This window comes from Heloderma suspectum, chromosome 1 (assembly GCF_057233095.1).
Source record: "Heloderma suspectum isolate Gila_16-S chromosome 1, 16-S_ref, whole genome shotgun sequence".
In the NCBI taxonomy this organism is placed as follows: Eukaryota; Metazoa; Chordata; class Lepidosauria; order Squamata; family Helodermatidae; genus Heloderma; species Heloderma suspectum.
Genome location: NC_139458.1, coordinates 44,016,686 through 44,039,543, shown reverse-complemented (window position 1 = coordinate 44,039,543; position 22,858 = coordinate 44,016,686). Strand labels below are relative to the sequence as shown.

General features: G+C 43.9%; 1 protein-coding gene across 10 annotated transcripts in view; it reads right to left on the bottom strand.

Moving 5' to 3' along the window:
- The window catches only part of CEP128 (centrosomal protein 128), a 270,101-nt gene that overhangs the window by 69,870 nt on the left and 177,373 nt on the right, over window positions 1–22,858 (bottom strand). For all 10 annotated transcript variants that reach the window (XM_084841323.1, XM_084841327.1, XM_084841325.1 and 7 more), the window contains one exon: window positions 3,954–4,003. In XM_084841323.1, the coding sequence (XP_084697449.1) occupies window positions 3,954–4,003 (50 nt within the window). The remainder of the gene's footprint in view (window positions 1–3,953; window positions 4,004–22,858) is intronic.

Below are 22,858 nucleotides of genomic sequence, written 5' to 3'. Positions count from 1 at the left end.
TCTTCCCTAAGGACAGCATAAGCTGCAATATGGCACATGGACTACTTTAACAGAACCCAGTAGAAATCAACCTGACTCTTTAAATGTAGAATATTACTTGATCAATTCCTTCTTGAAATTAATCTTTCATTTTATTTTAGGAACAAGCCCTAATTGCCCAAACACAAAAGTATTCAAAGTCCTGTTTCCATGGCTTCAGTGAAGATGTCATTTCTAATTTTGGCCAAAGCCGTGATCCTAAGAAGGAAGTAAGACATTTGCTGCCTGAAGCAAAGGACAATATGGAGCCTTCTCTTCATTCCATGTACAGAAGATGAATGGACTGGCAGTTGATAGGATGGTATCCACCACCACCCCTCAGGCAGCAGTATAGTTTAGGGGGATCAGGACCGGCCATATGGGGAAGAACATCTCACAGGCTGCTGCCACTGCTCTCAGCATCTGCTAGCTGAGGCCTCAATCTGTCCAGTGGTAGGGCTGGCCCTGCTCATAATGTTCATAGGCTTACTCAGAAATAGTTGCTTATTTAAAAATCAGGCTGAAAGTATGAGAGTATTGGAACGCGGTAAAAGGCTAATCACTGATCAGACACAGGGATGGGCAGATGCAGTGAAAAACAAAAATTGCCTGGTGGATTCATCAGGGCCACTTGGCTTACCTGAAGCCATGGTTGGAATAAACTCAATAACCATGTGACAGAGGCTTTGTGGAGGATAAGGTGATCAAAGACTACTATTCATGATGGCTATAAATTACCTCTAGTATCAGAGGCAGCATGTCTCTGTATACCAGTTGAGTGGGAGTTTGTTGTAACACTCATGTCCTGCTGTGGGCTTCCCATAGGCATTTGACTGGTCACTGTGCAAACAGAACGCTGGACTATATAGGCCTGATGCAGCATAGCTTTTCTTATCTCCTTATCACTGCAGCCTTCCCCTCTGCTCCAACAGCACCAAACACCACTGGCCATTGCTGCCAGTGCCAAACTATTATAAATAGCATCAGACTACTTCCTTATTGAAACTACCAATGTGGACATATGAAGCTGCTTTTTACTGAGCCAGAACATTGGTCCATCTAGCCCAGCACTGCCTACTTTAACTGGCAGCAGCTCTCCGGAGACTCCAACAAAGGTATTTCCCATCACTTGCTACATAAACCGTTAACTGGAAGTGCTGGGAATTGAACATTAAACCACAAAGTATGTGCTTTACCACCGATCTAAATCCTTAAAGTGTTTTATGGTATAAGTTGTCAGCCTCTGAGCATGCTTATGATCCATACATGACTGATCTGCTCTGATGTGACACAGTATATAAACAGAATTAAGTCAAAGAATAAAAGTCAGAATAACTATTTATCCTTCTGCTAAAATGGAAGAGAAGCAGGGTGTACCTGCAGAAGGGAGCAGAGCTTTCCTGAAGGCTATCCTTTTGGTTTGGTTACACATCTGCTTCCTATCCTGAGCTGTGGAGTCGTACTGGAGATAATGAGGAGAAACCTGTGCTTTAATTCTTCCGTATAAAGGACTTCCTGCTTTAATTCATGGAGACACTCTGCTCTTATTATCTCAATGAATTAAAGGACCATTGAAGATTTGTTTTTGTTTTAAACAGTGATCACAAACCCAGCCAGTTGCTGGACTTCAATATTTTCTCAGGGACAAAAATTATTCCCAGAGCATCCTATTTGCAGGTTTTCTTTTGCTATAAATTTGAGTTTAAAATTAAGTTGCACATTTCTGGTAAAACAAAGAGATAAAACTTAATGATCACTGAAACGTAAGTGAAACTGTGTTTTACTAGGTTCAGCTCTCTGTTCTCCTGAGATCCTACAGTGCAGTAAATTGAGAACGGCTAGCCTAATTGGCTGAAGGACCCTGCTTACCCTTTGGCAGCATGGCAAGCCCTAAAGATTACAGCACAAAGCTAATTTTATCCTGTCTACAATCACTGAAAGCAGAGATTAAAAGACCCTTTAGGGCATTCAGTCAACCTTTTAGACAACATAGAATTGTTCTTTTCTAGAATTCTTCCCCATAACTTCTGTCCAGCACTGGTTTCAAATGATAATTAATGGACATTTACCTTTCAAGAGACTCCAGACGCAGACTTAAAATATTTCTTTTCCTTGGGACTTTGTTCCAGTTTATTTTTTCTTGGCAGCTGATGAGGTTGGGGAAGAATGTGGTACTCAGCCACTGCTGCTGAGTGGCAACAAAGGGTAAGGGGGCTTTCTTGGCAGCATGTGTTGCAAGACAGCAGCAGAGGCAGCTGGGTCAGCAGTGCAGAAGCATGGCTAACTAGCTAGTAGTGCCACACAAGTGCCAACGACACAACTGGTCTGCACTGAGGGGACACATCCCTGCTCGGTCCTGCCCCACTGCCCTTTTCTTCACCTCTGTACTGGTAACGGCATGTGAAGGACCGGAGCTGTCCTCCATTTTTGTATTTAGTTTGGTTTTAGGATATTACAGTGCTAAATTGTGTGTGTGTGTGCTAATCACTTCAAATCAAAAGGTCAGTTAGAATATAGTGGTCAGGAAATTAAGCTCAGGAATTAAGAGATTAGAAAGCTTAGCAGAAGGGGAAGGGGAAGAGATAGGAAAATTCCTACTGTGAATCTCCCTTCATGATTATGTTACAAGGAAGCACTTCCTGTCTTCTGCCAGATATCATACATACTCATATGTAGAAGAACAAAATATATGATTGGTCTTTAAATGGTGGGCCATGCCACAATCATAGGTTGATTGCATGATTATTTTTTTTTAAGAGGAGAAAGGTGGTGCTGGTGCTGAGAATGAACATAGAAGTTACATAGCGCTTCTGAGTATTCAATGTGCTGTACATACATTATCTTGTTATCTTTACAAAAATGCTTCTTGATAGGTCCATACTGGATATTATCCTCACATTTCAGATGAGAAGGAGAAGATCTGAGGCTGAGAAAATAGTGGCTCATCCAAGTCTATCGATACCAGCATATGAGAAAGACAGAAAGATAGTAAGACAAAACAAAAAAATGTGGGCCCCATGCAGCAGCTTGGGGTAGATGTGGATCCCAAAACTGAAAAGGCTGAAAACTGTAAGACACTGTTTTGCAGTGGGGAGTCCACTGGAATTCCTTTATACAGATTTTATGTAAACACACAACACTACCCACAGTTTTCTCCCACAATATACAGTCAGATAAGTCTGATGGGCACTTGGCAATAATATAATTTACACACGTCTACCAGCATGATACAATATTAGTACTTTTTAAAAAATGGAAGAAAAGTGTTTTTTTATTCAATTCTCAGTACCTTTCACATATGAATATGCATCATCAACAAAAAGTAACCAATGTAAAAATATGATTTTCTAAAATAGACACACTTAAGTACAGCTTTGGTTGTGTGGGGAAAGACATATTTTTGCTGATGGGCTGGATCTGCTGTCCACAGGCCATGGGAAGACATGGTTTGAGTTTCAGTTGTGGCTACAGAGTGTGTAGATCAGACAAACAGCAAATTGTAAAAACCGCATGGGGAATACTACAAGCTGGTTAGGTTGGCTATATTATCTAACTATTGGCTGGCAATCAGTGACCGACACCCACCCTGTCTAACTGCTGATCCATCATTGTCAAACCACGTTTGGTTCATGAAACAGACTATTCTGGATAGTCGTAATTATGAAAACACACATTTGACTGGCAAAGGTTAAAAGACAGGATATGGCGAACTGTCTTCTAATGAGTGCATGCAGCCCAGAACTGTGTCCATCCTGACAGGCACTGTCTTTCCAGGGTTTCACGCTGGGGTCTTCCCATTCCTGTTCCCTGAGGTATCAGGGATAGAACCTTTGACCTACCGGTAGAGGATATGTTACACCACTGACCTACACAGCCTTCCCCCCTGTTAGTAGGTTATTACAATCTAATCACTAGATTCTAGTGCATGAAAGTACCTGCAAAGCACCTATTTCTTCCTCCTTCCTGAGAGTCTTCTCCAGTAAATCTGTATAAAAAAATACAAAATATTTCAAGTTAACAGTGTGGCTAATGCTGCCAATCCAAAATTTCACCCCCCAAGCTAAAAGCAATCAGAAAATCAGCATCATGATCTCACAAGGCAACTCAAAAAGAGGCTAGAATTCAGTAATAGCAATGTCAAATCCATTTTGATCTAACACTTTTGCCATTCCAAAATAGCTGTACTTATCATTATAAAGCCAATGAACTATTTGTGACTCAGTTGCTCAACAACAGATTCTGAGCAAGCTGCTCAGTGGCAAACTGCATCTGGCCCTTCCTTCCCCACTACTGTGGTATTGCTCCAAGACAGTGCAGGCTAGTGCCCTGTTTCCAGTTGGGGGCGGGGGTGTTTGTCATATATGCCATGCTGTTTCTACAGCTGGGATAGCCCTTCCCAATTGGAGACGCAACAGCGCAGTTCTATGGCAGCACTGAGCACTCTTTCTCCTGTCCCTTTATGGCCAAAGCACAGTAAAACTGTTCAGGCTGATCAGATATTGTGGAGGAGGCAGCAAGCGTGGGTGCTATAGAGACAACGTGCAGGAGGGAAGGAAGAGGGAGTGATAAGTAAAAGAAGGAGGGCCACAGACACTGCAAAAATATTTGCACAGCTGATGTAAATACCTCATTCTGGGGCAAAAACAAAAATCACAAGGGTTATAATTTTCTTCAAAATTACCTGAATTATAGATAGAAGAATAAATATAGATTGTTGAGACTATCTTCCCCTAACTAAGAAGGACAAAAGCATATTTGTCTTTTATTTATTTAGATTATTTTTATCCACCAATCCCAGAGGCTGTGTATAAACATATATTTGATCACAAAAATATTCAAATTTGCATTACACACACACCCCGCCACTACTAAACGTTAAAGTCCATGTAATCTGCCAAGTGAAAAGAGAAAATGAAAAAGAGATTTAGTCTGCAATCCTATGCACACTTACATGGGAGTAAGTCCCACTGAACTAAGTAGGGCTTATAGCTGAGTAGACATACCTAAGATTGCATTGTAAATTAAAAAAAACCCGAGTTGGAATAAAGTAGGGGTGAAAGAGGAGAGTGCAAAAGCTGGTTTGAAACTCAACATTAAAAAAACTAAGATCATGGCATCCGGCCCCATCACTTCCTGGCATATATATAGAAGGGGAAGAAATGGAAGCAGTGACAGATTTTACTTTCTTGGGCTCCAAGATCACCGCAGACGGTGACTGTAGCCATGAAATTAAAAGTCGCTTGCTCCTTGGGAGGAAAGCTATGGCAAACCTAGACAGCATAGTAAGAAGCAGAGACATCACCTTACCGACAAAGGTCCGTCTAATCAAAGCTATGGTTTTCCCAGTAGCAACGTATGGCTGTGAGAGCTGGACTATAAGGAAGGCTGAACGCCGAAGAATTGATGCTTTCGAACTGTGGTGCTGGAGAAGACTCTTGCGAGTCCCCTGGACTGCAAGGAGGTCAAATCAGTCCATCCTAAAGGAAATCAACCCTGACTGCTCATTGGAAGGACAGAGACTGTAGCTGAAGCTCAAATATTTTGGCCACCTAATGCGAAGAGAAAACTCTCTGGAAAAGACCCTGATGCTGGGAAAGACTGAAGACAAAAGGAGAAGGGGACAGCAGAGGATGAGATGGCTAGATAGCATCACCGATGCAATGAATATGAACTTGAGCATGCTCCGGGAGAGAGCGCAGGACAGGAAGGCCTGGCGTGCTATGGTCCATGGGGTCACGAAGAGTCGGACACAACTGAACGACTGAACAACAACAACAGGGATGGCACGTTACAGACCTGTAACAAGAGCTTTTGTATGGCCATTGCCTACATCATCAGATGAGCTGGACTGAAGTTTGGAAGCTTGAGCCAGACTGGAGGAAACCATGTTTGTTTGTTTGTTTGTTTGTTTATTTATTTCTATACCACCCAGTATACCGCCCAGTAGCCAAAGCTCCAAGAGGAAATGCTCCCAGGTTGCTGGGAGCACTAAATACATGAAAACAGTATAAAGTCCAATAGTAACTTTGTTTGTTCCTGTCACAAAGTACGTTACTATTTCCTTCAGGTTTATCGAAAGTTCCTTCCTTGGTTTCATCCAGTTGTTGCTATTCACAAACCAATACTGATTTTTTCTCTTTTTTTTTGCAATGTGTGATGAGATTTCCTGTTAACTTCTCAGACAAGTGGGCATCCATTCAAGCTCCACTGTGGTCAATCCTCCAACCATGGGGATAATCAACCAGCAAGCTCCACTTTGGCTAGCCACTGGAAGTGACAACAGATACAGTCTAAGCCAACTGTAAATACAAGATGAGTCTCTTCTAGGACAGTGTTTCCCAAACTTTCTAGCTTCACGGAACACTTTCTGATTGTCTTGTCTCTTAAGGAATCCATGAGCATCTGCCATGGAAGCCATGAGATCTGGGTTATGTTCTGGGGTGCACATACAGTTCGCATGTGCCAAGCTCTGGCATATGCCAAGCTCTGACATTGGCATGTGCCAATGCCAAGCTCTGTTGGGTCTCATTTGTCTAATGGTACCAAGGAACAGTAAGAAATAGTAATTCCCAGTTCAGGGAAAATGGAGCAGTAGAAGGCTTGGGGTGTGTGGGTGTTGGCTCAATTTTTTGGCATATGAACTGGACCTACCATAATGTTGGAATTAAAATTCCCTAAGGCAGGTGTTGAAAAACACCTCATGAAATCACCTACTTATGTGTTTCAAGAAGTCTTTCAGTTACAGGAAGCTTTGCATGGTCTGAAAAAATATCAGACTGTATGAACCTTCCCTTATTTCTTCTGCTGGAAATCCAAGAAGAGTTGTTTTGAAGCTGTATTCTGGAGAACCCTGTGGCTCCTTGGAAGCTTGTTACAAGTTCCTCAATGAGAAGATTGTTGATAGGTAGAAAAGACTTGCCTACCACCACCAATATTCTCCCCTGCAACGTGAAGGGGCATTGGGTGAGTTCTAGGCAATTCTCTTGTTTATATTTTGCCTTTCCTCCAAGGAGCTCAAGGTGGTGTGTATGGTTCTCTACCCTCCATTTTATCCTCACAGTAACCCTGTGTGGTCTAGGCTGAGAGACAGTGACTGGCCCAAGGTCATCCAATGAGTTTCATGGCTGAGTGGAGATTTAACCCTGGTTCTCCCAAGTCCTAGTCCAACACCCTAACCACCACACCATGCTGGCTCAAAATATGACAAAATTCCTTCATGGAAGATAGAGCTTTTCTGAGTGTCTGAAGCACTTCATATGGATTATGCCTGTAAACCTTAAAAGAAACCTGCGAGACAGGTTATTGTTATATTACTAATGGAGAAGCTGAGGCTGAGGAACAGTTGTTTTCATTAGACCGCCCTCCCTATTGGGTTCATGGGCTGAACCATGCAAGGCTTGCACCTGTTCTTATTTTACTATGTTCACATGCATATGAAACTGACCATTGCTTTTCCATACATGCACATCATATGGGTGCATGCAGCGAAGCACACACATCTGTGTGTGACAATCGACATGTACATCATATGCCATTTTCTACACAGATATTCTTTACGTATAGAAATTGTACCATATCTGGAGCAGTCATAAGAGAACATTTTTAATGGGAACTAAGCTCAACTATTTTAGTCTGGATTTATAACTTCTTTTTCTAATAATTGCTGAATATGAAAACTGAATATGATCTTTGTCTAAATATCCTTCAGTTTTTTGCTAAGTAATAGGGTTTGCAATGCATACAGGCAAACCCCAAGCAGAAGCAGGCAGCTTTAGTACAGTTCTCTTGGGTCTTGAATCAAAGTGGGGCTCCCTATGAAGCAGACAGAACCAAACCCTGGTCCAGAAAGAGGCTTTATCAGCTACTTGTGTTTCAAATATGCATGCACGCTGTGCAGATTTCCAGTTTCCCACAATAAATACAAAATAGCATCTTTATTTGGTTTTGATTCTCTGAATGCTGCAATGGGAGTGCAGTCGGGTGACTGACAGGTCCACTTTCTAATCATGTTTTATCAGGTGCTCCATTCAGTGTGCAATGGCCATTCTTCCAACACCACCAGTCTTCACCATGAAGACTGGTTTGCAAACATAATTCCCTAGCCCTTGCACCTATCCTTCTGAAATTTGGCAGCTTTCTTGCTTGGGGACACCTCTAGGATGCATGCTATTTTCATGCAAATGGACCAAAAACCATGGGAGAGGGAAGTGAATTGCTTTCCCTCACCCAAAATTGGAGAGCTCCCTTCTACATGAACTGCTGCACCTATCATTCTTGACAGGCTTATTTCTTAGGGACACTGCTAGGCTGCCTGTAGTTTTCAGACCAATGATCCACAAGTAATGGGATGGTGGGTGGTGGGTGGTGGCAGCAGGGAGAGATAAGCGTACCCCCCTCAAAATGTCAAGACTACTCTTCCACAAAAACCAATGTGGCTATCATTCTGACGTTTGGCAGGCTTGATCCCCTCAGAAGGGGCAAGTATCCCTGCAATTTTTGCCCAATTCTGCTCAGGAATAAACAAGTTATTGGTAGCTCCCTTTCTAAAAAATCAAAATATAAAGGTGCGTAGTGCAAGTTCTGTGCCTATTTCTCAGACTTTTGGCAAGTGTAATCACCTTCTGAGGTGCTACAATGCCTGCAAATGTCATCCAAATTTGACCAAGAGAAAAAAAGCTTGAGCTGTTTTTGGGTTTCTCATGATAGTCAATGGGAAGCATGAAACATTAGATTTCTAAACCTCAGCTCAGGCTTGAAGCAGATAAACTCTTAATGGCCTGAGCAGAAGCAGGCCATTTTCCAAAGAGCTGAATTGGGGTCTGAGTTGAAGCAGGGGGTCCATGCACATCCCTAACTAAGTAAGATACTGGGCTGATTTGCACGTAACGCTAACCTGGTGTGGGTTAATTAAACCACAGGGCTTCATAGCACATGCTAGCCACAATTTGGATATGTAAGCCATGGTGAGCATGTGCTGTGACTTGTGGTGTCACACAAACCCAGGAAGCCTGGGTTGTTCTAGGGTTATCTGACTTTTTTTTAACCCTTGCATAACCCACAACACCCAGGTTCACATGACATAAGCAGCCACGGCGTGCACCCTCTACACCTTGCATAATCAAAATGGTGTCCAGCACATGCTGTGGTGATCATGCAAACCCAGTCATTGATTTTTAAAAAATTGTAGGTAAAGCCACAGGAAGACACTTATAAAAGCCCCCCACTTTGCTCATGAGTCAGCACTGCCTTATTTACATGTTTACAAAAGTGATAGCTTGTTACATAAGGACATTACTTAAAGTAATGTAAAGAGATATATTTTAATTCTTTGATTGACTATGGTTTGGCATATCCTAATCATTAGGGGCCTGCATGTGTAAATTCTTCACTTCCACCAAGATGATGGATGATATAGATGGGATCAAGAGACCACCTAGCCCCATAGACCCCCAGAAGTTGGGTCTTTTCATACAGTCAGGGCCAGAAATATTGGAACAAGGATAACTGTTTTGGCAGTTGGCCTCTGTACACCACCACACTGAAGTTGAAAGGAAACACACCCAGATGGGAGCTAAGTTAGGACTTTCAGCTGTAATTCAAGGGGTGTGAGAAAAGTGGGGCACTAACCATTCAGGAAGTACAGCCAGTGGCATGCACACACACCCATCGTTGGTGGCTCATAAGTAGTGGAACAAATGGCTGGCAAGCAGCTGCATGGCCAGGTGTGGCCTGTTTCCTGGGTGCCCCATGACCAATCAAGCAGATAAAAGGCCTGGATGTGATTCTGAGTGTTACATTTGCATTTGGTAGCTGTTCACTGGAACACCCAACATGAGGTGCAAAGAGGTATCGATGCGAGTGGCCATCATTAGGCTGAGGAAACAACATAAACCCATCAGAGAGATAGCAAAAACAGGGGGAGTGGCCAACACAAAAGAGTTTGGAACATCCTGAAAAAGAAGGAATTAACTGGCAAGCTCAGCATCAGCAAAAGGCCTGGAAGGCCATGGAAGACAACTAAAGTGGATGACCGCAGAATTCTGCTCATGGTGAAGAGGAACCCTTTCACAGCATCTAGCCAGGTCAAGAACACTCTTGAGGAGGTAGGCATGTCATTGTCAACGTCTTCAGTCAAGAGACGGCTTTATGAATGTAAATACAGAGGCTTCACAACAAGGTGCAAACCACTGGTAACGCTCAAGAACAGACAGGCCAGATTAGCCTTTGCCAGCAAACACCTAAAAAAAGCCTGCCCAGTTCTGGAATAAGATTCTTTGGACTGATGAAACCAAGATTAACTTGTACCGGAATGATGGGAAGAGAAAAGTATGGAGAAGGAAAGGAACAGCTCATGATCCAAAGCATACCACATCATCTGTCAAACATGGTGGAGGCAGTGTTATGGCATGGGCATGTATGGCTACCAATGGAACCGGGTCACTGGTGTTTATTGATGACCTGACTGCTGATAAAAGCAGCAGGATGAATTCTGAAGTGTATAGGGCTATACTTTCTGCTCAGATTCAGCTGAATGCTGCCAAACTGATAGAACGCTGCTTCATATTGCAGATGGATAATGACCCAAAACATACAGCAAAAGCTACCCAAGAGTTTCTCAAGGCAAAGAAGTGGGATGTTCTGCAATGGCCAAGTCAGTCACCTGATCTCCACCCAATAGAGCATGCTTTTCACTTACTGAAGACAAGACTGAAGGCAGAAAGACCCACAAACAAGCAGCCGCTGAAGGCAGCTGCAGTAAAGGCCTGGCAAAGCATCTCGAGGGAGGAAACTCAGCATTTGGCCATGTCCATGGGTTCCAGACTTCAGGCAGTCATTGACTGCAAAGGATTTTTATCCAGGTATTAAAGGCGATAGTTAAATTTGAGATGATGTTGGTTTGTTCCATTACTTATGAGCCACCAACGATGGGTGTGTGTGTATGCCACTGGCTGTACTTCCTGAATGGTTAGTGCCCCACTTTTGTCAAACCCCTTGAATTACAGCTGCAAGTCCTGATTTCGCTCCCATCTGGGTGTGTTTCCTTTCAACTTCAATGTTGAGGCCAACAGAGGCCAACTGCCAAAACATCCTTGTTTCAATATGTCTGGCCCTGACTGTATGTAATGCTGGCTCCCTGATAACCATTTGTTAACAAATCAGGAGTCAGTTTTGGGAATGCACATTCCTATTCCACAGACCCTCATGTCCCTGGAACAAACCTTCCTCTCCCCCAAACTTCCATTAGCTAGTTCCTTGACCTGGACATTAATCACAATCAAGGCTAGCTACACTTCCCCTTAAATGATGTCCTGGGTTAAGAAAAACCCTGGCTAGCCTTAACAGTGATAAGCCACATTTTTGGTCGTTACTTGAAAATATGAAGGAGGGGGGATGTACATCAGGGATAGCAAGGGCTTAAGCGAGGAAGCACACACTCCTGAAGCTGTGTCTCAATGTATTAATTGGGAAAGCCAGTGTGGTACAGTAGTTAAAGTGTCAGACAAGGAGACCTAGGTTCTAATCTCCACTGAGTCATGAACCTCACTGGGTGATTTTGGGCCAGTCACTATCTGTCATCTTAACATTCCTCACTGGATTATTGTGAAGATTAAAAGAGAGTAGGGGACCATGTACACTACCCTGAGCTACTTGCAGGAAGGGCAGCATAAAAATAATTACAAATTATGTGTGGCAGTGAAGCAGTATTACATCTGCATTGGCCCAACGTGAAAACTACCTATCTGGGATTCCAAATACGCATTACTGGAACCATCCTGGGATCCTGAGTCTGCAAAAGACCAGTATGAAAAATTTGGGATATTCTCCACATTCTTCCATGGCAGAATCATCAAGCGTAGCTTGCATATGCAAACTGTCCAAATGAGTTTTTTATTTTACTGCCCTAACTTAACTCAGTGCAAAACGCAGTTTTGCAGCTCATGCAAGTGTGTCACACTGGGAGTTACTACTGAAGAATATAGAAAAGCCTGGGGTAAACAGAACACAATCTATATCCTGGACTGTGTCCTTGACATCTAACCATTCTGGCTTTCCTCTTACCTGGATCCATTATCAAGGATCCTGTACGGAACAGGAAATACTGGGTGATATAATATCACCCAGTATTACACCACTGTATATATCACTGGGTGATATATACAGTGTCGTCCAGCGGAGATTTTCCGAGTGGTTCACGGCCTGTTACATTCTGGGCCAGGGAGAGAGATGGTGGAACCCTCAGTAGCACGCTGTGATGGGTTTGCACGGCACTTTGAGGATAAAGTCGCTCAGATTCGTCATGAATTGGACACCACCATTAATGCAGTTCCATTGGTAGAGGCGTTCAGAGCACCGTCTGGTCCAGTTTTATTGGATGAGTTTCAGTTACTGAGGCCTGAGGATGCGGACAAGGTGCTTGGCCAAGTCCGATCGACCACTTGTGTGCTTTACCCTTGCCCTTCTTGGCTTATTAAATCAAACAAGGAGGGGATGTCTGGCTGGGTCCAGGAGGTTGTAAATTCCTCCTTGTGAGAGGGAGTGGTGCTGCCACTTTAAAAGAGGCAGTAATTAGACCACTCCTGAAAAAGCCTAACCTGGACCCAGAGGATGTTAACAATTATAGGCCAGTGGCCAACATCCCCTTCCTGGGCAAGGTGCTTGAGCGGGTGGTTGTAGGACAGCTCCAGGCTGTCAACAGCTCCAGGCACTGTTGAATGAAACGCATTATCTAGATCCATTTCAATCGGGCTTCAGGCCTCATTTTGGAATGGAAACAGCCTTGGTCGCCCTGTGGGATGACCTCTGCCAGGAGAGGGCCAGGGGGAGTGCGACCCTGTTGATTCTCCTGGACCTCTCAGCGGCTTTCGATACCATTGACCATGGTATCCTTCTGGATAGGTTGTCTGGGTTGGGAGTTGGAGGCACTGCACTACAGTGGTTCCGCTCCTACTTGGATGGCCAATTCCAGAAGGTGGTGCTGGGGGATTATTGCTCTGTGCCATGGCAATGGGGTTCCACAGGGCTCTATTTTATCCCCCATGCTGTTTAACATCTACATAAAACCGCTGGGGGAGGTTATCCGGAGGTGTGGGCTGAGGTGCCATCAATATGCGGATGACACCCAACTCTACCTCTCTTTCTCATCAAACCCAGGTGAGGCAGTGCCTGTTCTGAATCAGGGCCTAGGCATGGTAATGGACTGGATGAGGGCCAATAAACTGAAACTCAATCCAGAGAAAACAGAGGTACTGTTAGTGGGTGGTTCGTCTGCCCGGCTAGGTGATATTCAACCTGTTCTGGAGGGGGTTGCACTCCTCCTAAAGGATCAGGTTCGTAGTTTGGGGGTGCTCTTGGATCCAGAACTGTCACTTGAGGCACAGGTGAACTCAGTGGCACGGAGCACTTTTTATCAGCTTAGACTGGTATACCAACTACGCCCTTATCTGGACAGAGATAGCCTAGCTACAGTTATCCATGCTCTGATAACTTCTCGTCTGGATTACTGCAATGCGTTATACGTGGGGCTGACTTTGAAAATGGTCCGGAAACTTCAGCTGGTCCAAAATAGGGCAGCAAGATTGTTAAGAGGGACTGGCCTGCGAGCTCATATTACGCCAGTACTTTTCCAGCTGCACTGGCTCCCAGTCCATTTCTGGGCCCGATTCAAAGTGCAGGTGTTAACATTCAAAGCCCTTAACGGCTTGGGGCTAGGGATGCACAAAAGTTCCACCACGGATCTCGGGGAGGCTGAATGCCAGCGCATTCGGCCCCCCGAAATGGGTGGCGGAACGGCCCGCCCCCCCGCCACTCCCCCCGAATGGGACTTACCTTGGGCGGATCTTCCTGGCTCCGGCGGCGGTTCGGCGGCCGGTCTTCCGACCGGCCGCCACCGCCACCATTTCCAGTTAAAAAAACAAACAAACGTGATAGGCTACGTAAAGATTTACGTAGCCTATCACGGCTAGATTTTAAAAAAACACCGTGATAGTCTACGTAAATGTTTACGTAGCCTATCACGGCTGACTTTAAAAAAAACAAAAAAAAAAATGCCCGTACGCAAATGGCGGCGGCCATGGCTGCCGCCATTTGCGTTCCTTATTTTGGCACGTCTTAGTCTACATAAACATTTACGTAGACTAAGACGTGCCAAAATAAGGAACGCAAATAGCGGCGGCCATGGGCGCCGCCATTTGCGTACGCATGTGTTTTTTTTTCTTTTAAATCAGCCGTGATAGGCTACGTAAACATTTACGTAGCCTATCACGGCTGACTGCAGGGATGCAAATGGCGGCAGCTACGGCCGCCGCCATTTCCGTCCCTGCTAGCCAGTGGCCAGATGTCCAGCTGCTGGCGGAGCCGGCCGGCGGCTCCACAGAATCACTGTGGAGCACAGCCGGCCGGCCAGGATTCCAGGGAGGGGAGGAATGGAGCGCCTCCCCCCCGTCCAGGATTCCGGGAGGAGGGACGGAGTGCCTCCCCACCCCACCATCAGCATAATCCGCAAAAGTTAAGTGATTTTCGTACATCCTTACTTGGGGCCAGGTTACCTGAAGGATCGCCTCCTCCCATATGTGCCTGCCCGGACCTTAAGATCATCCTCAGCGGCCCTTCTCCGTGAGCCCCTGCAAAAGGAAGTGAGGCGGGTGTAGGGATGTATGAAAGTCACTTACCTTTTCGAAGGGTGACATTCGCGGTGGGGGGGAGGCACTCCGTCCTTCCCCCCGAAATTCTGGCCGGGGGGGGAGGTGCTCCGTTCCTCCCCCCCCAGAATCCTGGCCAGCTTGCTCCGCTCTGCAGGGATTCTGCGGAGCTGCCGGCCGGCTCTGCCAGCGGCCGGACATCTGGCCGCTGGCTAGGAGGGACGCAAATGGCATCGTCCGTAGCTGCCGCCGTTTGCGTCCCTGCAGTTGGCCGTGATAGGCTACGTAATTGTTTACGTAGCCTATCATGGCTGATTTAAAGGAAAAACAAAAAAACGCGCATACACAAATGGCGGCGCCCATGGGCGCCACCATTTGCGTTCCTTATTTTGGCACGTCTTAGTCTACGTAAACATTTACGTAGACTAAGACGGCGAAAATAAGGGGAACGCAAATAGCGTAGCGTCTACATTTGCGTACATGCATTTTTTTGTGTGTTTTTTTTTAAATCAGCCATGATAGGCTACGTAAACATTTACGTAGCCTATCACGGTGTTTTTTAAAAATCTAGCCGTGATAGGCTACGTAAATCTTTACGTAGCCTATCACTTTTTTTGTTTTTGTTTTTTTTAAACTGGAAATGGTGGCGGCGGCAGCCGGTCAGAAGACCGGCCGCCGCAGCCGCTGCCGCCGAACAGCCGCTGCAGCCAGGAAGGTCCGCCCAAGGTAAGTCCCATCCCTGGGGGGGGGGGGGGCAGACCATTCCGCCACCAATTTCAGGGGGCCGAATGCGCTGGCATTCAGCCTCCCCGAGATCTGTGGCAGAATTCTCTGACATCCCTAGGCGGGTGGCTACCAGGAGGAGGGCTTTTTCTGCTGTGGCACCCCCGCTCTGGAATGAGCTCCCTAGTGAGGTTCGCCTGGCGCCTACATTGTATTCCTTTCGGTGCCAGGTGAAGACCTTTTTATTTTCCCAGGCATTTTAGCATTTTAGCTTTCTAAATTTTTAGCTTTGCTGTTTTAAATCTGTATTTTAAACTCCTGCACTGCTGCTAGGTTTTATTGTGGTTGTATTGTTATATTGTGGTTTTAATGTTCTATATATTTTAAATTGTTTTATTGTGTGTTGTTTGGTTTTAATTTTTGTGAACCACCCAGAGAGCTTCGGCTATTGGGCGGTATAGAAATAAATAAATAAATAAAATATAAGTCTGTTCCCTTTAAGCTGCTTCCCTCTTAACTCTGCATAGAGATGAATGAATATTGCAACATCCTGAGCATATTGGCACTTTTTTTCAGTGCATATAATGCATGGCTGGATGGGGAATGCTGGGAGTTGTAGGACTTCTTTCTGTCTAAACATACATAGGATTGTGCCCTGAAAGGATTTTCCACTATTCTTCTGTATATTTGAAATCCATATCATCTCAGGTAAGTATCGGCCCAGCTAAGAATTAATGATCGCCAGCTACCAAACACGGGTAGTGTTTTTTGGATATCTATTGCAGACAGAGGTGACTACAATCATAGGTTGCTTTGTCCTCCAAACCAGATTAAAATTTAGAGAGGTGCAACAAATTGGGAGGAGCTGAAAAGGACAGCCACTGACCAGGATCTTAAAACATTTGTCAGCACATATTCTCTTATTTTATTATACCAATAAAAAGCAAGCACTATTATAACAATCCTCAGTTTAAGATGAAGCTATTCAAAACAAATCACATGTGCTTCAGCTGTTCTTTTTCATTTTTAAATTCACCCAAAATCAACAGCAAATTCAGTAGTCTGTGTGGAAAATACAGGATCATATTTTAAATCTTACAATACACACAAAATGGGCCACTGTCTTGCAGCCTGCCTCCAGTTACAGTGTAACTCCTGTGAATAATTAAGGCACACAGGCCTCTCTCTTGGTCTGCTGCCACCAACTGGTGCGTAACAGGACAACTTAAGACGTTAACCCACAGTGGCTTCAATCTCCTCCTGATCAGAAATCACTGCGGGAAACTTGTGGGGCAGAATTAAAAACAACATTCGAGAAGAACGGATACCCTTTGTGGTTTGTCTCAGATCCTGAAACAACATGACAGTCAGCAGACAAATTCCCGAATACTAAATCAATGAGGTTTTCATAGCCCATCATAAGTCTTGATTATGTGGGAAACTACTGTACAGGTCAATGACAGTGGCTCCATTTCCCACCCACCCTCCACCCCCAACGTTTGGTTTTCTGCGAATTTTCTACATGTGAACAAACAGTCAGATTAACAAATTTAGAGAATGGACTCCTTTATCCTTTATATGCTGGCTATGAGACACACAGATAGGAGCAGTATGTGCTTTCAGGGAATGGTTGTTCATTAATATGCTATAACTTTGATCTAAACTGATGAAGAAGCAATTCAATTTGGTATCCATGAACCTCTCTGCTGAGGCTGCTAAAAAGGGTGCCAACTGCGATAGTGTACTTTGTGATGTGGAACAGCTGCTCACTAGGACCTGAATGGAAAATACCTATTCATTTTGGAAGGGACGCTGAGCAAGCATTAGTTGGTAAAAGACCTGGAATGTATTTGAAACTCCCTCAAATTCAATACGTTCCTACTCTCCTGCAGCAGTTAATCTGCATGCTTTTTGAACAGATCTCTTTGTAATGAGTGAATTAGAAATTGTTTTCATTATGCTGCACAGCTAAATTAGTCTTATGCTGCCAATATGAAAAACATAGATGTTTGTGTACTTAGGAAATATCCTTTTTAAAAGCCTATATATCATAACATTCTCAATCAAGACACAGAAGCCCTGTTTAAATTCAGCTGCTTCTTTTATAAACCTAGGGAGGTTAGATAAACCCCTTCACTGCTTAGCTTCCGGCAGGCAGTCAAGACATTTCTGTTCCACTCAGCGTTTGTTGGTTTTTAAAGGTTGATAGCTGGCTTTATTCTTTGCAGGTTTTGTAATCTTTGTTTTTCTTTACGTTGTTTTAATATTTGACGTGCACACCATCTTGAGGGCCTTATAAGCAAAAGGTGGTCTATAATGATTTCAAATAAAAGTAAAACTACATCTGTGTTTTTATGATACAACTTAATGAAAACCCACATTTGTACAAGGCACACTTACACCAGTGAAATTCCAGAAACACAAAGAAGTGTGTGACTATGCACAAGAGCTGTAGAATCTATAGAAAGCCTCCCCTCCCCTCCCCACACACACATACTGCTGTGTGTAAAGGGTCACTTTGGGAAATATATATTATGACTATGCCGTACAGTGAGCAGGAACCACAGCTCCTGGGGAAACACTGAGAAACAGAGAAGGCTCCCTTTTATCTTATGTGATGTGACGAAGGAGAATTCTACAGTCTCTATAAAACTGTGGTGGGAAAAGCAGGTTAGATAAACTCTGCCTTCTTAAAGGTATAACTTTGAACCTAATTCTCACACAGATGGAAAGAAGGGGGGAAATATACACTGACATTTCTTAAGTGCAGTGTAGATATGTATTTTGTCTTGAGAGCAAAGGTAAAGTAACTATGTTTATTGTTTTTGCTTATCAGTTTAATAACATGCTTTCTTCCTATGCCAAGATTATATCTGTATAGGAGAAAAGGTATATATGAAGCAGCCTGTGTACTAATCTCAGATTTATGTTGGGCAGCAGCACTATGCACCGGGATGGGGCCCTTCAAATTCACAGTTGAAAACAATGTCTAAATTGGGGTTAAATGTCTAAACTGGGGTTAAATGTGCTAGCTGAATGCAGAAATATAGATAGACACTGGCAATTGTCCAAGTTCACATGAAGGCATGGAGGCCAATAAAACTGACCATACAAACAGGGAATTTTGTACTTGGTGGTTTAGTATATCGATCAAGCTATGTACAAACTCCCAGAGGTGAAATTCGCCTTCTTTGTCATAACTTGGAGATACAGCATATTGACTGGACAATGTGTGCATTTCCTATTTATGCTGTCAATTTTTATTGGTGTAGTTTATGCAAGTTCTCTAGATAACTCACTATGGGTTAGATCCAACAGTGTCATTCTACTGACAGAAGCAGCTCTGTCAGAGGAACTGGGAGGGAGGCAACTCCCCTGCATGCTCTCAGAATCTGCTCTAGAGGTCTGGAAAACCCTCCAGAGCAGATTTCTGGGTGGCACAGAGAGCTACAGGGGGAGAAGAGAGGAAGAAAGTCCTGTTGCTAGCAGGACATTGGATTTAACCCATTAACCTCAACATCTACATGCATCTGTAACCTTTGCTGTAGGGCTTTTAAAAATAAGGCAGCTAGATTTAGAACCTATAACAAAAGCAAATGTGCCACACCATACAAAATGCAGGCAAACATTCTCCTTAGATCTTTCAACCTAATGAGGTGGCAGGCCTCAGGAACATGAAGGGGTAGATGAGGTTATAGTTGTCAGAAATGGATCATCCTTCCCCCTTCATAATCAACACCACAATGAGACAAAGCTTCAGGCAAATACTACTTTATTTTGCTAGAAACTAGCCTCTTTACAAATGCAGATTCCAGGAAATTCTCAGACTTCCTCAGGCCCCTAAACAACTAATATTTATTTGTTTGTTTGTTTGTTTATTTGTTTATTTATTTATTTCATTTCTATACCACCCAATAGCCGAAGCTCTCTGGGCAGTTCACAAAAATTAAAACCAAACAGCACACAGTAAAACAATTTAAAATATACAGAACATTAAAACCACAATATAACAATACAACCACAATAAAACCTAGCAGCAGTGCAGGAGTTTAAAATACAGATTTAAAACAGCAAAGCTAAAAGTCTGGGAAAATAAAAAGGTCTTCACCTGGCGCTGAAAGGAATACAATGTAGGTGCCAGGTGAACTTCACTAGGGAGCTCATTCCAGAGCCGGGGTGCCACAGCAGAAAAAGCCCTCCTCCTAGTAGCCACCCACCTCATTTCCTTTGGCAGGGGCTCACAGAGAAGGGCCGCTGACGATGATCTTATGGTCCAGGCAGGCACATATGGGAGGAGGCGATTTTTCCGGTAACCTGGCCCCAAGCCGTTAAGGGCTTTAAATGTTAATACCAGCACTTTGAATCGTGCCCGGAAATGGACTGGCAGCCAGTGCAGCTGAAAAAGTATCTGTGATATCTAATTAGATACCTAATCTGTGACATCTAATTAGAGGAGATGAACTGTAGGGTAGTGAAGTTGCCAACAGTTTGGGTGTGAACCTCACGGCCAGACTTGCTTTGCAGTGATGCCCCTCCCTTAGGGTGGCTCCCTCCTATGTTGGCTTCCAACAGTGGCTATTCTGCATGAGCATCTGAGTCCTGCCCCTAACTTTTCCTGCCTTGCTTTGTGATGTGCCCTAGTGTTTTTCAAGTCATGCCCCTCTTCCTCCTCAGAAACCTGAGTTCTTATGGTGGAGGGGGGGCAGGGACTTAGCCTGGGCCATCTGCTTGTCATGGTCTTCGGAGGAATCTCTTCCAGCGTTTTGGCTCACTAGGGAAGGTCCCTCCCCCTAGCCTCTGATCTAGCTGTTCCAACTCTGATTCAGAATTGGAGCTGTCAGACATCTCAAGGTGCTTGGCCTCCTCCTGGGCAAAAGCTCTGATACACACAGGAGATGAGAAATTCACACAAGCCTGACAGGGACCCAAAGTTAGTTTTCAGCAGCATAATGATAGCAATGGGTCAGTATTTCAGTCCTTTGGAGATGAAAGTGGCACTCATTAAGCTGAAACTTAATCTAGGTAAGGTGGAGAGTTTGTGTATTCAGAAGGTGGCCAATATGGATGACGGTGTTAAACCAGTCCTGAATGGGGCTGCACTTCCCTTGAAAATCACATTCATAACTTAGGAGTGCTTCTGCACTTGTCACTGTTTGAAGAGGCACAAGTAGCGGCATTGGTGTGGAGTGCCTTCTACCAGCTCAGGTCTGTATGCCAGCTACAGCCCGATCTGGAGCAGCCAGACCAGGCTTCCATTACCCATGCAGTATTTACCTCCAAGGTGGACTACTGTAATGTGCTTTGTGTGGGGCTACTTTTAAAGATGGTTTGGAAACTTCAGATGGCGCAAAAAAATAAAATAATATATATAAACCAATTCAGGCAACTCATAACAATTTAAATCAATCATAAAATACAACAATATTCCAAAAGATTTTTAGAACAGGCAGATGCAGCAGGTAAAACAGCTATGAGATAAAACTTATTCACCTGATAAAACAAAGCCTGCTTCAACAAGGTTTTTGCTGTACAGTGAAATGATGTAGGAGAGGGTGCCAACTGGGCTTCCCAGGGCAAATAATTCTACAGTTGAGGTGCAGCCACAGAGAGGGTCCTTTCTCTTGTCCCCATCAACTGCACCTCCACCATAGTTGGGACATAGAGAAGGGCCTCTCCATAAGATCTTAGGGCATGGGTAGGCTGGTATGGAAGGAGGCAGTCCATAGAGTATCCTGGACCTAAGTCTTTCACTAACACTTTGAATTATACACAGAAACAAATTAGTAACTAATGCAGCCCCTGCAGGACAGGTGTGATATGATCCCATAAGTGAGCATCCACTATCATTCTCACTGCTGCATTCTGGATCAATTGCAGTTTCCAAAGCTATTTCAAAGGTAGTGCCATGTAGCGTGTTTGCAATCTTCCTAGCTAGATTTAACTAAGGCATGTGTTGGCTGCCTGGATGCTAAAGGGGTCCAGAAATTTTGAATATGTAGTGCCATCTTTGCATTGATTAGCAGCATGTTTCTTAGCCTAATTCAAAGTGCTGGTGTTAAATAGTTTGGGACCAAATTACATGAAGAGCTGCCTGCACCATATGGTCCCACCCATACAGTAAGATCTGCTTTGGAAGCCTTATAAGATAATAAGATTTGTTAGGTTGGCGAGCACAGGAGACAGGACTTCTCAGAGGTGGCCCCACAATTATAGAACTCTGTTCCAGCTGACATACTTGGTTCCTTCAGTATAGATCTTTAAGAGGGCCTTGAAAACATATTTCTTTACTGCTGCCTTTCTGAAAATGGCATGTATGATTCACAGCAGTTAACTACACATCTATCTGATGTGACTAATTTATCTTGCATCCATATGTCACTTTGTGAGTGCTTGGCCTTAAAGTGGCTTATACATATTTTGAATAATAAATAAATACAACAGATGCCAAAATGGCCAGTGGTAATGGTGCAAGAGTGAAATAAAGAAACTCTCCAGAAGCTTTTACATCTCTCACTTTCTGCTTCCAAGATAATACAACTTCAAGGCATCCTGATATAACCCACCCATATGTCACGGACCAGCATCCTAACCATAATTCCCAGAGGATTCCAACCACTTATCCTCAAAAGAGGCTCTGAAGTCAATAGGAGAAGACTCCTGAGAACCCACTTTTCCAGAGGAAATTGCATTACCGTCCTGAGACTCTGAGGACTTGGGTCATGAAGGCACTAGCATGCCACAACCACTCCCATATTGTCAAAGCCTGAGGATGCTGAACAGGCCCTTTAAGGATCACAGTCCCCCTCAATGTAGAGGTGGAGCTAACCAGTCTAAAGACTGGTAACTTCCTATTTAAGCTTAGGTCTTGCTCTGATCTTCCTTAGAGCAACATGCAGACAATCCTGTCTAGCTTCCAGCACCACTTGGAGCTTTCCGTGGTACTGATCTCTTTCCACCTTGCTTCCTGAGAAATTTGACCCAACCTGCTCCCTAGTAGAACCCTGCAACCCAAGCTACAGCACAGAGCTTCATCAGAACCCATGTCCTGAAATGGTACACTATATCAGCTCCACATGCACAGCTGTATTTACATTTCATATAGTTAATTCTTGGTGGCCTGTATCACTTTGGGAAGGAGATACATCTTCTACTTTTTAATATATTGTTAATACGCAACCTACAAGTAGGATATATGAGAAATTCATTTCAGTTCATTTTTTATCAGGATTTACCTACTTCACATGTTCTGGACTGAATATTGACTTGAACACAATTTGTGGCTTTACATTACTGAACTTGCAGTGTGATTTGTGGACCAAAAAAAATTTAAGTTTGACAGCATGCATACTTCTGTAAAATGCACATAGCAACCTGTACCTTTGAAAAATGTGCACTAATACACTTTAATCAATGGAAGAATGCGTACGTTTCAAATATGCACACTCTTGATGTGTAAATTTTGGAAAATATGCACAAAA